This window comes from Oncorhynchus kisutch, linkage group LG27, assembly GCF_002021735.2.
Source record: "Oncorhynchus kisutch isolate 150728-3 linkage group LG27, Okis_V2, whole genome shotgun sequence".
Lineage (NCBI taxonomy): Eukaryota > Metazoa > Chordata > Actinopteri > Salmoniformes > Salmonidae > Oncorhynchus > Oncorhynchus kisutch.
The window spans coordinates 29,192,759-29,208,822 of record NC_034200.2 but is presented as its reverse complement, the minus strand read 5'-3'; the positions used below and the strand labels follow the sequence as shown (position 1 = coordinate 29,208,822).

Sequence of the window (16,064 nt, the reverse complement as noted above, 5' to 3'; positions counted from 1 at the left end):
ACACACACACACACACACACACACATGCCATTCTTCTACACGAACGCACAGCTACACACACCTGCTTACAGTACACCACATGCACAACCATACAGCAAACACACTCACACATCCAGTACACACGTCCCCAGAGTATCAAACAACAGAGCCACTGACCTTAACAGTCATCCAGTCAGAAACGGTGTCGACAGACTCGGAGTGGGCGGTGTCTCTCGCTCTGAACGCAAAGTTGTCTGGGCCAGCAGGGTTTCCCTGTCTAGGCTCACAGGGGTCGAGCTCAGGGGCGACCTCAGGGTTTCCATAACTACTGCTTCCAAACACAAGGTCCAGGTCTAACAGGTTGCTTCCAGTTGCCATGGTTTGTACTGTTCCTAATGGGTCAGACACTGTAGGATTGTTACAGTCTGACTCAGCAACACTGTTGGCTCTGCTGAGTTCCAGACCTAGGAGGTCCATTGTTGCAGTATTACTGGGGTCTGAACTATAGTGGTCCATTGATGCTGCGTTACTGAAATCAAAGCTAAAGGGGTCCCGGTTGGTTCTGTTATTGTTGTCTTTAAGGTTGGTACCATCGCTGCTGTGTAAGTCGACAATAGCTTGGTTGTCAGTCTCAAAACTTACGAGTTTGAAACCATAGGGGTCAAATGTGTCTTGGTTGGTGGCATGAGGCTTTTGTCCAAATTCGTAAGGGTCGAACTTGTCTTGGGTCTCAGGTTGAGCGGTAGGCTCAAATTCATACGGGTCAAATGAGGCTTGGTTGGTGGCATGAGGCTTTTGTCCAAACTCGTAAGGGTCGAACTTGTCTTGGGTCTCAGGTTGAGCGGTAGGCTCAAATTCATTTGGATCAAATGAGGCTTGGTTGTCTGCCTCTTCATCGCTGAGTTCAGTGCCAAAAGGATCGAGAATCTCTTCGCTGTGGTGTTCAGGGCTGAGTTTGAATCCATAGTTGTACGAAGTTTGACTACTGGGTTCATAGTTCAGCTCGAGACTGTTGCTGAAGCTGAATTTACTGTTGTGTTCAGCTGAGCTGATAAGAGGGTCCATCCCGATAGCACTGTCAAGCTCTGAATCAGCTGAGCGGTTGGAAGAACCTGGATCACAGCGTTCAGCTTTGGGAGTGTCTGGCTCTTCTACAAGGACAGCTGATGCTCCCCCTTTGAGGCGTCTAGGTGGACGGACCGGGCGGATGGGCACAGGAGGGCTGGGTTCAGGAAGGTCGCATCCACCTGTTCCGGCAGGTTCTGAGTCACAGGCCTGAATCCCAACAGGGTAGCTGAGTTCCACAGAGTCACACACAACCCTAAAGCCAACCTGTATAGATCCAAGAGTGATGTCAATCTCTTCTATGTCGGAAGGTGGGGATACTGCGTTGATATTAAACTCGTATCCATTAGGGTCCGATTCGGTGGATAAGTTGGGCCCGGCAGCCCAGGTGTTGGCCCGGGATGATTCACTGAAGGGTTGGCGTCCCAAAGCTAAGCCGGGTTCATCTGCATCATCTAATTCAGTGTCCAAAGAACAGGTTTGAGCTGTGTAGATGGGCTTGAAACCCAAGCGTTCGGTCATGATCAAGGTTTTGGGCTCAACGAAGGAGAGTTCAACAGCGTCCGTGTGAACAGTGTCCAGATCCTCCCTGCTGTAACTGATTTCTATGTCACTGGATTCATCCTGGTCTGGGAACTCGGACTCAAAGCACTGGGTGCCGGTAGAGGCTTTGTTTTCAGGGCAGGAGAGGCTGTTGTCTGTGTCCTCGTTAAACCCAGGTTCCAGGCAGGCAGGGGTGTCTGGGAAAGGGTCAGAGGATGGATATGGCTCCTCTGTCCCCTCTGGAAAGAGGATGTCTGCAGCGAAGGGGTCCGTGCCTTTGAACGGGTCATCATCTAGGAGAAAGGATCAGTCGCAACAGAATTAGAGGCCTGGATAATGCTGTAGCGTATCATCATCATCAATCAATCATATTGTCAAAGTTTTATATATGAACGTCAACTCACCAGATTTATCTGTATTGGCAAAGAAGTCGTCATCTTTGAAAAGGTCATCTGCAAATAAAAAATTATCATCGTCATCAGTATCATCACAAGCATCATCATCTTCAGTATCACTACAACAACCATCATCATCACCATCATCTTCATTATCATAATCACTGTTGTCATAATCACTACCACCACCCCCAATATCATCATCATCATCATCATCACCAACATCATCTTTAGCTGTACCATGATCATCGTCAAAGCATATGGAAGAGAGAACAGATGCTCACGTTCAGATTCACAGTGAATGAAGGGGTCGGGGTGGTAGAAGTCTAGATCTTCGACTGCTATGCTACTGGTGGATCGTGTCTGGGAAATTTTCTCTTCCTCCTCCATTTTCTCTTCCTCTTCTCCCTTATCTATCTGCTAAAGAGGTATAGGATAAACCTTTCTCACAGATGAAGGAAGTTTTCCTCATACATCCAGCATACACTGTAGTGCTTTCCTGCAGTTAAATTACCTAGTGGCCTCATGGGTGGAATTTTATTAATATTTTTCATAATTTCATAATTAATAAACATTATTTTTTTTAATCAGGTGTTTTTATGTCAAACAGTGTTGTTATAGTTCAGTCCTCTGTGATGTTTATAAAGTGTAATGTTGTGATGCAAACTCAAAATGTAATAAATTTCAACTCTATATCTGACATGGTACAGGTGTCTTCTTTTTTAAGCCCATAACATGTATGTGAGGTGTATACTTTCGTTTCAAAGTAGATTTGTTTAAGACTACCAAGAAACACTCTGTGTGACCCTGATACAGCCCAGTGCAGTGAAAGATTAATTTAGTCATTTGCCAGTCTGTCCAATAGATTATTGGTTTACAAAACTTTACTGAGTTGATAGCCATACCTTTGGTGTGCTTGGTACAGGTGTCTCCTCCTCCTCCTCTTCTTGTGTATAAGACAATCCATCCTTAGCGCGAGCTGCGCACCCAAGGTTTGCCTGTGAGAAGAGAGAATAGCCAAAATTCAAGCTATCCCAAATTGTATGGTTATGATGGACATCATGTGGGATTTAAACCCAATTGTATGACACATACCAGGATTTCAGCGTAGACAGGCAGTGATTGGCTCCTGCCCCATGACCTGGCTGGTACATCGGGTACATCCAGAGTTCCGTCCTCTGTCCTGAGGCTGCTGGGAGATGTGTCGTTTGACTCCACTTGCTGGTGGTCTGGCAGTGTTGCATCTCCCGTCCGCTCACTCCTCAGTGTACTGAACGTCTGCTCCTCCTAATCCACAGCAGACATCAACGAAAGACACTATTCGTCGAATACATATGATACATCTCAGAGAAGTCTATATATGTGTTAGCTTTGCCCGGAACGGGAAGAGATGGAGGGAAGCCTTATGTTCCACTTGGCTCGGGGAAGGCCAAGTAAGTAAGTGGTTGGCCCTAAGTGCCAGACACACAGCTGTTGAAAGACACTATGCTTGTCTATCCAATAACACAGACCTTTTTAAATCTCTGAACCAACCAGACAGTTATCTGTTTAAAGATGATCTCTGGTACATCATCAGCAAACAAAATAAATCCAGCTGATATTAAATATTGGTCTACTACAACTTGAAGGCTTTTACAACTTGAAGGCTTTTCTCTAAAGTCGCAGTATGATTAAAAGGAGCAAAAATCAACATGGAGGATTAATGGCACACATAATGGATCAATGTGACCAGCCTCTTCACCTTCCAGTTCCACAGGGGGTTTGGAGCTTGTCTGCATGGTGCAGCTGCCATGACAACATAGATCAATACACTGGAGGCATGATGAAGGCTACACATGAATCACCTGTCAGCAGGGGACTGAAATGACACAGAATCACCACGACCAACTGCTGGTCTGACTGAACCGTTTTATATTAGTAGTGTCATGTAACTGGGGTGGTTTGGAACCTTTCTCCTGTAATGAGAACCTTTGCCTGAGACCTGAAGCTTTAACACAGTCGCAGGAGACCTTGAACCCCAGTCTATCACACGCATATAGCCTGATTACACAGGCGGTTGGGAGGACGGGCTCATTTTTTTTATATATATATATATATATTTTTTTTTTTACCTTTATTTATCCTTTATTTAACTAGGCAAGTCAGTTAAGAACACATTCTTATTTTCAATGACGGCCTGGGAACAGTGGGTTAACTGCCTGTTCAGGGGCAGAACGACAGATTTGTACCTTGTCAGCTCGGGGGTTTGAACTCGCAACCTTCCGGTTACTAGTCCAACGCTCTAACCACTAGGCTACGCTGCCGCCCCGCTCATAGTAATGGCTGGAACGGAATCAATGGAATGGTATCAAACACATAGCTTCCATGTGTTTGAAACCATTCCATTCATTCCATTCCATTATTTATTATGGGCCATCCTCCCCTCACCAGCCTCCTGTGATACCATATTCTCATATTCGCTCTGCATTTTGGCATTCTAGGAGAACCCTAGAAGCCTGGCAAGCGAGACTATCTTATTAGCTACTGCTATCAGGCTTCCAGCTGCCATGTGAGGAGTACAGCAGGAGACACAGTGGCAGGAAAAATCTGAGGCTTTGGTCCAATTCGCTTAATGGGCTTTTCAACCTTGAATTCTCTCTTGAATGCTCTCCCTTGTGACCATAGCCCAGGGTATGTATGCTGTCTTATGTGACCACTGTCCCTTTTCAAAACTGCAAGACTGGATTATTGACTGGATACATGAAAGACCAGCCTGTCGGAAGGCTGTCATCAATCCAGTGCTTCTATAGCAATCATTTTGAAGGACAATTCATTGAGTTCATAACCAGAGTGGGACATATAAAGACATACCCACCTGTAAAATCTCCTCGTATGATTGGCTGATGGACTCCTCCAGAGGAATGGTGCGCTCACCTGCCTCCTCCACCTTCCCCTGGGCCTTTCTGACCTCCATCTTCAGCTGTTTGAGTTTCCTCCTGGCCCTGGCCAGCTCCCGCTCATACTCCTCCACCTTTGTCTCCCTGGCCACCTCCTCCGCCTGCAAGGACAGGATCTGTATTGGGAAGAGTAGGGACAGGGGACAAAGGAGGAGAGCAGGAGTAGACAGCAGAGTCAGAGGGACCTAACTTCGGAGCCGTGAAGGGTAGCAAGAATCATTTGCATGAATCAAATCTTTATTCATTTGAAGATTGGAGAAGAGGTCTGAACTGACCACAAAGCAACCAAGTCTGTCTATGGTTGGTAAATGTCTTTATTGTTCAGTGTCTCACCATCACAGCATAGATGACTGCATACAAATGACAAAACATGCAAAAAACATTCACTGATAGAAATGATCATCATGCATAAAAATTGTTATTTCTTATGTTTTATTCAGTAACAGTAGTCATAGCAGCTGTCATCTCTGTGTGTGTCTGACCTGCTGGCTCTCCTGGACGCACTCCAGCCTGGTCAGTTTGAGTTGCTCCTCCAGTTCCACCCTGTGCTGCTCCAGCTTCTCCAGGGTCTCCTCCAGCTCCTGGCGGTCGCCCCGCTGCTCCTGCAGCTCAATGACTTCCTGCTGCACTGCATCCTGCAGGTCCTGGTGGGGTGGAACACACAGGCAGGTGGAGGGAGGGATGGATGGAAGTATGGATGGAGTGGAGGGATGAAGGAGAGTAGGAGAGAGCGATGGAGGGACAGCAGGGGCAGATAGAGTTGAAGTAGTGAGAGAATGGAGGGATGGAAAGAACGGAAGGACATGTAGAGAGGGAATGGAGAGAGAGAAAGAGAGAGAAGAAGGAGAGTTTAAAAAAGGGGGTAGATGGAGTAGAGGCAGCAAAGACAGAGAAAGGAGGGAGGGGAGAAAGAGAGACAGGGAGAGAGAGAGAGAGAGAGAGAGAGAGAGAGAGAGAGAGAGAGAGAGAGAGAGAGAGAGAGAGAGAGAAGATATCAGTAGTTACTGAAAAGCTGAGGAAATAGAGGCTAGAGACAGATAACTATGCAAAGTCCCTTTCACTGCAGAAATAAAGCTTACTTGAGGCGATCCTTTTCCATTAATTTTACAAAGCAGTATCAAACGTGATCTCCATTCTAAAAAGAGGAATGACTAGAAAATAAACCGGCGGGAGGGAAAACTGCCAAGAAAAGGGAGGTGAGCAGAAATAGAAAGAGCAAGGGCAGTGGGAAGGAGAGGAGGGTAGTGGGAAGGAGAGGAGGGCAGTGGGAAGGAGAGGAGGGTAGTGGGAAGGAGAGGAGGGTAGTGGGAAGGAGAGGAGGGTAGTGGGAAGGAGAGGAGGGTAGTGGGAAGGAGAGGAGGGTAGTGGGAAGGAGAGGAGGGCAGTGGGAAGGAGAGGAGGGTAGTGGGAAGTAGAGGAGGGCAGTGGGAAGGAGAGGAGGGTAGTGGGAAGGAGAGGAGGGTAGTGGGAAGGAGAGGAGGGCAGTGGGAAGGAGAGGAGGACAGTGGGAAGGAGAGGAGGGCAGTGGGAAGGAGAGGAGGGTAGTGGGAAGGAGAGGAGGGTAGTGGGAAGGAGAGGAGGGTAGTGGGAAGGAGAGGAGGGCAGTGGGAAGGAGAGGAGGGCAGTGGGAAGGAGAGGAGGGTAGTGGGAAGGAGAGGAGGGCAGTGGGAAGGAGAGGAGGGTAGTGGGAAGGAGAGGAGGGTAGTGGGAAGGAGAGGAGGGTAGTGGGAAGGAGAGGAGGGTAGTGGGAAGGAGAGGAGGGCAGTGGGAAGGAGAGGAGGGCAGTGGGAAGGAGAGGAGGGCAGTGGGAAGGAGAGGAGGGCAGTGGGAAGGAGAGGAGGGTAGTGGGAAGGAGAGGAGGGCAGTGGGAAGGAGAGGAGGGTAGTGGGAAGGAGAGGAGGGCAGTGGGAAGGAGAGGAGGGTAGTGGGAAGGAGAGGAGGGCAGTGGGAAGGAGAGGAGGGTAGTGGGAAGGAGAGGAGGGCAGTGGGAAGGAGAGGAGGGCAGTGGGAAGGAGAGGAGGGCAGTGGGAAGTAGAGGAGGATAGTGGGAAGGAGAGGAGGGTAGTGGGAAGGAGAGGAGGGCAGTGGGAAGGAGAGGAGGGCAGTGGGAAGGAGAGGAGGGCAGTGGGAAGGAGAGGAGGGTAGTGGGAAGGAGAGGAGGGCAGTGGGAAGGAGAGGAGGGCAGTGGGAAGGAGAGGAGGGTAGTGGGAAGGAGAGGAGGGTAGTGGGAAGGAGAGGAGGGTAGTGGGAAGGAGAGGAGGGTAGTGGGAAGGAGAGGAGGGTAGTGCGAGAAAGAGAGAGAGAGAAGCACTTCAGACTTTCCTAAAAATGATCAAGGGCTCTACACGCATGAGTATTCTGATAATGAGCTTCTCAATACACTAGAATAAGAGGTGTTATGAATGACAATGTGCTGTACTAACACAGAGAAATCACTTTATATTCACAGGCACTATCAACACTTCAACCTCTGGCGTGTCACACTTTGAGGGTTCTATTTTCAGACTAAAGACTAAAGAGCTATGTAGTATATTTATAACTACTGAAAGAAGTAGAGCTGAGAGAAAATCTCACTGTAGTGACTTAGACCTGTACTGTATATGCCACTAGAGAGCTGCTTCACTCAGGCACAATATGCACAGCAATATCCTGACAGTTGGCTAATGTCTGGAAAGGATTTCAGCCCTTCTGCTCAAGGCCCTAAGAGTTAACAATGGGGGATCAAGTTGTAATAATTTTGGGACATTATCCCAGATAGCAAGCTGACACAGAAAAAATTCAAGGCCAACTTGCTATCTTGCCAACCAAATCTGAAATGTACCTAATGTCAGTTGCTATCTTGGATGAGGGGAAGTTAATTAACTTGAGTAACCTTCACAATGCTACGATGCATCTATCATGCATTTACTACCATGTATGCATGTAGAAGCAGTTCATTCTGCACTGTGACTTTTGGAAAAAAATGGTGTTTGAACAAATACAAAGTTATTTTACAGACAACAAATTAACAACAGACTTTCAGCATGCTTATAGGGAAGGGCACTCAACACTGACACAGCTGACTGATGATTGGCTGAAAGAAATTGATAGTAAGAAGATTGTGTGAGCTGGTTTGTTAGACTTCAGTGCAGCTTTTGATGTCATTGATCATAACCTATTTCTGAAAAAACGTAGGTGTTATGGATTTGCATCCTCTGCCTTATTATGGATTGAGAGTTACCTATCTAATAGAACAGTGTTTTTGTTAATGGAAGTCTCTCTCATGCTAATTCAGTTGTGTGTGGTGTACCACAGGGCAGCCGGCTAGGGCCATTATTGTTTTCTGTTTTACAAATGACCTTCCACTGACCTTGAATAAAGCCTGTGTCTATGTACACTGAAGACTCAACAGTATACACGTCGGCTGCAACAGTAAAAAAACTGATTCACTTAACATAGAGCTCCAGTCAGTTTTAGAATTGGTAACTAGCAATAGGCTGGTGCTAAATATCTCAGAAACTAAAAGCATTATTTTGGGGACAAATCACTCGCTCAATGCTAAACCTCATTTAGATCTATTATTGAATAATGTGGCTATAGAGCAAGTTGAAGAGACTAAACTGCAGGGTGTAAGCTTAGGTAGCAAGCTTTCATAGTCAAAACCTAAAGACTCAATGGTTGCTAAAATGGGAAGAGGTCTGTCCATGATAGGGCATTACTCTGCCTTCTTGACATCTCAGTCAACCAGACAGGTCCTACAGGCACTAGTTTTGTCGTACCTGGACTACTGCTCACTCTGCCACCCCAGGTAACTCAAGGTAGCAATAAAACCAGTTTAAAAAAACAGATAAAACAACACCTTACTGCGCAAAGAGAACTGTGAAGAGACATAGCCATTTTCAAATCAAATCAAATTTTATTTTTCACATGCGCCAATACAACAGTGAAATAGTTACTTACAAGCCCTTATCCAACAATGTTGGATCCAATCCAAACAACAGTTTTAAGAAAATACAAAAAATGAAAAAAAGTAATAGATAAGAATAACAAATAATTAAAGAGCAGCAGTAAATAACAATAGCGGGCTATATATAGGGGGTACCGGTACAGAGTCAACGTCAATGTGTGGGGGCGCCGGTGTCGAGGTAATATGTACATGTAGGTAGAGTTATTAAAGTGACTATGCATAGATGATAATAGCAGAGAGTAGCAGCAGCGCACCAGGGGAGGGGGAGGCAATGCAAATAGTCTGGGTAGCCATTTGATTAGCTGTTAAGTAGTCTTATGGCTTGGGGGTAGAAACTATATAGGAGCCTCTTGGACCTAGACTTGGTGCTCCGGTACCGCTTGCCATGTGATAGCAGAAAGAACAGTCTATGACTAGGGTGGCTGGAGTCTTTGACAATTTTTAGGGCCTTCCTCTGACACCGCCTGGATGGCAGGACTATGGTGTTGAACCCTGAGCTGTAGTCAATGAATAGCATTCTCACATAGGTGGTCCTTTTGTCCAGGTGGGAAAGGGCAGTGCAATAGAGATTACATCATCTGTGGATCTGTTGGTGCTGTATGCAAGTTGTAGTGGGTCTAGGGTTTCTGGGATAATGGTGTTGATGTGAGCCATGATCAGCCTTTCAAATCATTTCATGGCTACAGACGTGAGTGCTACGGGTCTGTAGTCATTTATATATATTGTAATTTTCACTGTACTATGTATTATACCTAGATATTGTGTGCATGTACTGATCTGTAGGCTATGTGTGATGTTTTAAGTGTATGTATTTCAGTCCTTGATGAATAATGTTCAGTAATATTTATTATGTCATGTTTCATATGGACCCCAGGAAGAATAGCTGATGCTTTGCAACAGCTAATGGGGATCCTAATAAATACCAAAAACACCAAATGCATTGCAGCTATTTGACAGGAGAAAACCCAGTGGATCAGGGACTGTATTCAGAAATGACCTAATCCTAGATAAGCACTCCTTTTTTAATACGGGCACAGTAGCATAGACATCTGCAACAATAATCTTTTTTAATAATACCACTAGAGAGATAGGAAATCAGTTTTTGGTGAGATCATATCTGGGCCACCTCTCGGAAATTAGAGATATGCTGTTGCTGGGGGATATAGAGCTCCATACCAGGTAATTGCTGGGTTACAAAAATAAAATATCATACATCACAATGTCATCCCAGCAGGCAGCAGTGCACTGAAAGCGTTCAAAGTGTATAGTAGTTAACATAATGGTCTTTCCTATGATGCTAAAGAACACCAGTAGATATGATCTCTGTTCTAATGGCCTGATAGTACTCTGTATGCATTTGGCTCTGAAATACAGAGATAGCCTTCTCTAAAAACTGGCAATAAGAAATGCGTAAAGGAAAATGGAATCTGCTCATTAAAGGCTACTGATTTCCCGAAGGAATACAAATACCTGCACTTTAATCTCTGCACTGTCACGATTGTTGTATGAGTGAGACCAAGGCGCAGCGTGAAGAGTTCTACATATTTTTTATGAACTGAAACTCAACAAAACAACAACCAAACAAACCTTGAAGCTACAAGTGTGCACACAGGCACCTACTTGTAGACAAGATCCCACACCGGAAAGTGGGGAAAAGGGCCATACAATATCAGGCCAACATAGACATACAAAACCCCTAGACATACAAAAACCCAGAGTACCCACCCTAGTCACACCCTGACCTAACCAAAATATATAGAAAACAGAGATATCTAAGGTTAGGGCGTGACCTTAATAAACTATGCAGTATTTAGTTTTTTATGTATTATTTCTTACATTGTTAAAAATTTGAAGTCTTATTACATACAGCCGGGAAGAACTATTGGATATAAGAGCGACATCAACTTACCAACATTACAGGAATACGACTTTCCCGAAGCAGATCCTCTGTTTGGACCACCACCCAAGGCAATGGATCTAATCCCAGAAGCCGACCCAAAATAACAGTGCCGCAGAAGGGGCAGACGGAGCGGTCTCCTGGTCAGGCTCCGTAGATGTGCACATCGTCCACCGCTCCGGAGTATACTACTCGCCAATGTCCAGTCTCTTGACAACAAGGTAGATGAAATTCCAGCAAGGGTTGCCTTCCAGAGAGACATCATAGATTGTAACATTCTCTTTCACAGAAACATGGCTCTCTCGGGATATGAAGCCACCGGGCTTCTCCATGCATCGCGCCGACAGAGATAAACACCTCTCTGGGAAGAGGAAGGTCGGGGGTGTATGCTTCATGATAAACGACTCATGGTGTAATCATAGCAACATACAGGAACTAGAATTCACCTGACCTAGAATTCCTTACAATCAAATGCCGGCCATATTACCTAACAAGAGAATTCTCAACAGTTATCGTCACAGATGTGTACATTCCCCCTCAAGCAGACACCAAGACGGCCCTCAAGGAACTTCACTGGACTCTATGTACACTGGAAACCATATATCCTGATGCTGCATTTATTGTAGCTGGGGATTTTAACAAAGCAAATTTGAGAACAAGGTTACCTAAATTCTATCAGCATAATGATTACACTACGCGTGGGGGTAATACACTTGATCACTGCTTCTCTAACTTCCGCGATGCTTACAAAGCCCTCCCTTCGGCAAATTCAACCATGACGCCATATTTCTATTGGCAGAAACCCAAGCAGGATGTACCAGTGACTAGATGTACCAGTGACTTGAGGATAATATAGTACCCACTAACAATAACTGCCCCCCCCCCCCTCTCCTTCTCCGTGGCCGACATAAGTAAAACATGTAAATGTGTTAACCCTCGCAGGGCTGCTGGCCCAGACGGCATCTCTAGCCGCGTCCCCAGAGCATGCGCAGACCAGCTGGCTGGTGTTTACGGACATATTCAATCTCTCCCTATCCCAGTCTGCTGTCCCCACATGCTTCAAGATGGCCACCACTGTTCCTGTACCCAAGAAGGCAAAGATAACTGAACTAAATGACTACTCACTTCTGTCATCATGAAGTGCTTTGAGAGACTAGTCAAGGATCATATCACCTCCACCTTACTGGCCACACTAGACCCACTTCAGTTTGCATACCGCCCCAACTGGTCCACAGACGATGCAATCGCCATCACATTGCACACTGCCCTATCCTATCCGGACAAGAGGAATACCTATGTAAGAATGCTGTTCATTGACTACAGCTCAGCAATCAATACCATACTACCCTCCAAGCTCATCATCAAGCTGGAGGCCCTGGGTCTCAACGCCGCCCTGTGCAATTGGGTCCTGGACTTTCTGACGGGCCGCCCCCAGGTGGTGAAGGTAGGAAACAGCATCTCCACTTCGCTGACCCTCAACACTGGGGCGCCACAAGGGTGCATGCTCAGCCCCCTCCTGTACTCCCTGTTCACCCATGACTGCGTGGCCATGCACGCCTCCAACCCAATCATAAAGTTTGCAGACGATACAACAGTAGCGGGCTTGATTACCAACAACGACAAGACGGCCTACAGAGAGGAGGTGAGGGCACTCGGAGTGTGATGTCAGGAAAACAACCTCTCACTCAACGTCAACAAAACAAAGGAGATGATCGTGGACTTCAGGAAACAGCAGAGGGACCACTCCCCTATCCATATCGAAGGGACAGCAGTGCAGAAGGTGAAAAGTTTTAAGTTCCTCGGCGTACACATCACAGACAAACTGAAATGGTCCACCCACACAGACAGTGTGGTGAAGAAGACTCAACAGTGCCTCTTCAACCTCAGGAGGCTGAAGAAATTTGGCTTGTCACACAAAACCCTTACAAACTTTTACGGACGCACAATCGAGAGCATCCTGTCGGGCCGTATCACAGCCTGGTACAGCAACTGCACTGCAAGGCTCTCCAGAGGGTGGTGCGGACTGCACAACACATCACCGAGGGCAAACGATCTGCCCTTCATGACACCTAAGCACCTGATGTCACAGGAAAGCCAAAAAGATCATCAAGGACAACAACCACCCGAGCCACTGCCTGTTCACACCTATACCATCCAGAAGGCGAGGTCAGTACAGGTGCATCAAAGCTGGGACCGAGAGACTAAAAAACTGAAAAAACTGAAAAACATCTCAAGGCCATCAGACTGCTAAACAGCAATCACTAACTCAGAGAGGCTGCTGCCTAAATTGAGACCCAATCACTGGCCACTTTAATAAATTGATCACTAGTCACTTTAAACAATGCCACTTTAAATAATGCCACTTTAATAATGTTTACATATCTTACATTACTCATATCATATGTATATACAGTATTTTATACCATCTATTGCAACTTGCCTATGTCGTTCGGCCATCACTCATCCATATATTTTTATATGTACATATTCTCATTCACCCCTTTAGATTTGTGTGTACAAGGTAGTTGTTAGGAAATTGTTCGATTACTTGTTAGACATTACTGCACTGTCGGAACTAGAAGCACAAGCATTACGCTACATTCGCATTAACATCTGCTAACCATGTGTATGTGATCAATAATATTTGATTTAATTTGATTTGGTAGGGCGTCATTGTAAATAAGAATTTGTTCTTAAATGACTTGGCAAGTTAAATAAAAAAGTACTAATAAAATGTGTGGTGCCATTTGTAAAGCCATCCCCTTGGGCAAAAACTTGTTGAATCAACGTTGTTTCCATGTAATTTCAACCCAAACAATCTAAGTGATGACGTTGAATCAACATGGGAAACTAACTGGATTTACAGTGTCATCAACAAAAGGGCATTTTGTTATTTTAACCTAAATCCAATGACATGGTGACATTTGTTGTTCATTTCACATTGAATTCACGTTAGTTGACAACTCAATCAAATGTAAATCAAAATTAGACGTTGAACTGATATCTGTGTGCAGTGGGAGGTGTCTTGATCAGTCCAGGAGAATATAATCAGGCTCGCACATATCACATACAACTTATGCAGTGAAACATGAGAGCACATGCACAGACTCATGCACACACCTTCACACGCACGCACACATCTTCACACGCACGCATCACACACAGACACACATTCAAACGCACACATTCAAATGCACATGCACTTTCACACACACATATACACATTCAAACACACACAAACATACACACACACACACACATATACACACACAGATGACAATATATGAAACGTGCAGCCTTACTTTGATTTCTCCAGTCTTCTGAATGACACCCTGGTCCTGTTCCACAAAGTCCTGGTCCCTGGGGGACCGGCAGAGAAGACAGGAATGTTTGACGAGGGCTGCACCTAACCATCCTCCCTTTCCTCCATCTCCACCTCCCCCTTCCCTCTTCCCCATCCTCCATCGCCACTCCATCCATTCTCTTTAGTATGTCAGTCAAACAGACATAGCATATGGAACCAGAGGCAGGCTGTCCGTGAACACGTGTGTGTGTGTGTGTGTGTGTGTGTGTGTGTGTGTGTGTGTGTGTGTGTGTGTGTGTGTGTGTGTGTGTGTGTGTGTGTGTGTGTGTGTGTGTGTGTGTGTGTGTGTGTGTGGTCACCAAGAAGCAAAAGAGGGAGGGAGAAGTGGAGAGAGAGTGAGAATATACCAATTGAGCATGTGCAAAGGGGTTGCGTGTAAAGTCAGAGAGGGAGGGAGGGATGAGAGGGATGAGAGAAGAAGGAGGACATGAAAGAGAGGTGCAGTCCATCCTTGACAGGAGAATGAACTACCTCTTCCTCTTCTTCTCACACCGTAATTCTCCTCCTACCACACCTGATTTAGCACCGTGAAAGGTTAACAGTCATAAGAAAAAATGGGAATGTGCCATTCCTCAAGGACATGCTGTTCCTTAACCATTTCCATGACCCCGAATGTATCTGTCATTGCAGAGTTAATATCACAGTGCTGTGTTACACTTAACCCCGCTGTCTCTCTATGCCAATGACTGTTTTCTCCAAGCTGCAGTATGGGCCATGCCTATGTGCTGTGACTTTCCAATTTGAAGCCTAACTACCAGGTGAACATCTCAGGGCTCAGAGGGCTGTAGTAAAATAGCCTTGTTTGAGAATGACTGTAATATAAATAGGACTGCAGTGTTAATGCAACACTATTGGCTCACCTGATGACTCTCAACAATTGTGCAGTTCAATACAATACAGTTCTATGAAAGAGTTTAAACATTTGGCCCAATGCAAATTCTACACTGCAACTTTTCTTTAATGTAGTATACAGTAGGCTTATATAAAAGATCATCATAAATGGCAGGTTTACAAAAAATAATACAATGTGCAGTTAAAAGGCTATTCATTAGCCTACTATAAATTTGCATCCTATTAATATTTTCGTGATGGTCAAGAATTCCATTTTAGAATTTCTTTAATTCCAGTCAATTTTAAATGAACCAATTGCTGCCTGTCTGTCTAAAATACATGTTATTGCTGGTGTATGTCCGTGAATATTGCATGCATTGACCAGCTACTGTACATTGAGAAGAGGTGAAACACTCGCTGCTTTATTGCCTCTTACTGGCCATTCATAAAAAAGCATCCCTTCAAAAATGATATTTCTGAAATTGCATAGATGGGTCAGAAATGAACACGAACTCACTCGATTATGGATGATGGGTCAATGTATGTAGGCCTACAAGGAAATGTTCGTCAACTAAGCATTTCCTAATCCATTATCGTTACCAACCTCTCACTGCAGGGTGCCCGTTGCCTTGGCGTCCGCAAGCAATCCAGTACAAAACGCATCATCTCTGCGGTACTCGCTCTCCCATCGCATCCCCAGGTACCCGACTAGATCTAGGCTGCGGTCCCGTGCACAAGGTGGGATCCCAAAGCGATTATCCGATTAGGTTTGGCTAGTTCGGTTATCTACCTTGAAATAACCGTGGTCGACTCTGTTTTCAAGTAAACTGGCGCTGCTCCTACATTTGACCATTTATCCTTGCCTCTTCCGACTCCATCATTGAGAGGTACAGTAGCTGCTGTTTCATCACGTGGGGGAGTCAACCCTTGAGACTGGATGAGTTCAGAGGCGCGGTACAAACATAATTGATTTGCGCTGAATGTTGATGATACAAATATGCACTTTGGAGTGACAGTGGATGCAATAGAATAAATTAAACTGTGTGCCTTTCTCATTATCCTATAAATAGCAAGGCAATAACTCCCAACACAGGAAAAAAAAACTTTC

General features: G+C 45.4%; 1 protein-coding gene across 2 annotated transcripts in view; it reads right to left on the bottom strand.

The window, feature by feature from the left end:
• Positions 1-16,064, bottom strand: part of LOC109871873 (uncharacterized) — a 23,763-nt gene extending 7,699 nt beyond the window's left edge. Inside the window, exons 1-9 of one of the 2 annotated variants that reach the window (XM_020462884.2) lie at positions 15,561-16,064; positions 14,064-14,121; positions 5,401-5,562; positions 4,837-5,034; positions 3,078-3,269; positions 2,888-2,980; positions 2,267-2,402; positions 1,992-2,039; positions 157-1,880 (exon numbers count right to left, since the gene is read on the bottom strand). In XM_020462884.2, coding sequence (XP_020318473.1) covers positions 157-1,880; positions 1,992-2,039; positions 2,267-2,402; positions 2,888-2,980; positions 3,078-3,269; positions 4,837-5,034; positions 5,401-5,562; positions 14,064-14,121; positions 15,561-15,622 — 2,673 coding nt within the window. In that variant the 5' untranslated portion in view covers positions 15,623-16,064. The remainder of the gene's footprint in view (positions 1-156; positions 1,881-1,991; positions 2,040-2,266; positions 2,403-2,887; positions 2,981-3,077; positions 3,270-4,836; positions 5,035-5,400; positions 5,563-14,063; positions 14,122-15,560) is intronic. The other variant, XM_020462885.2, reaches the window with a different exon arrangement.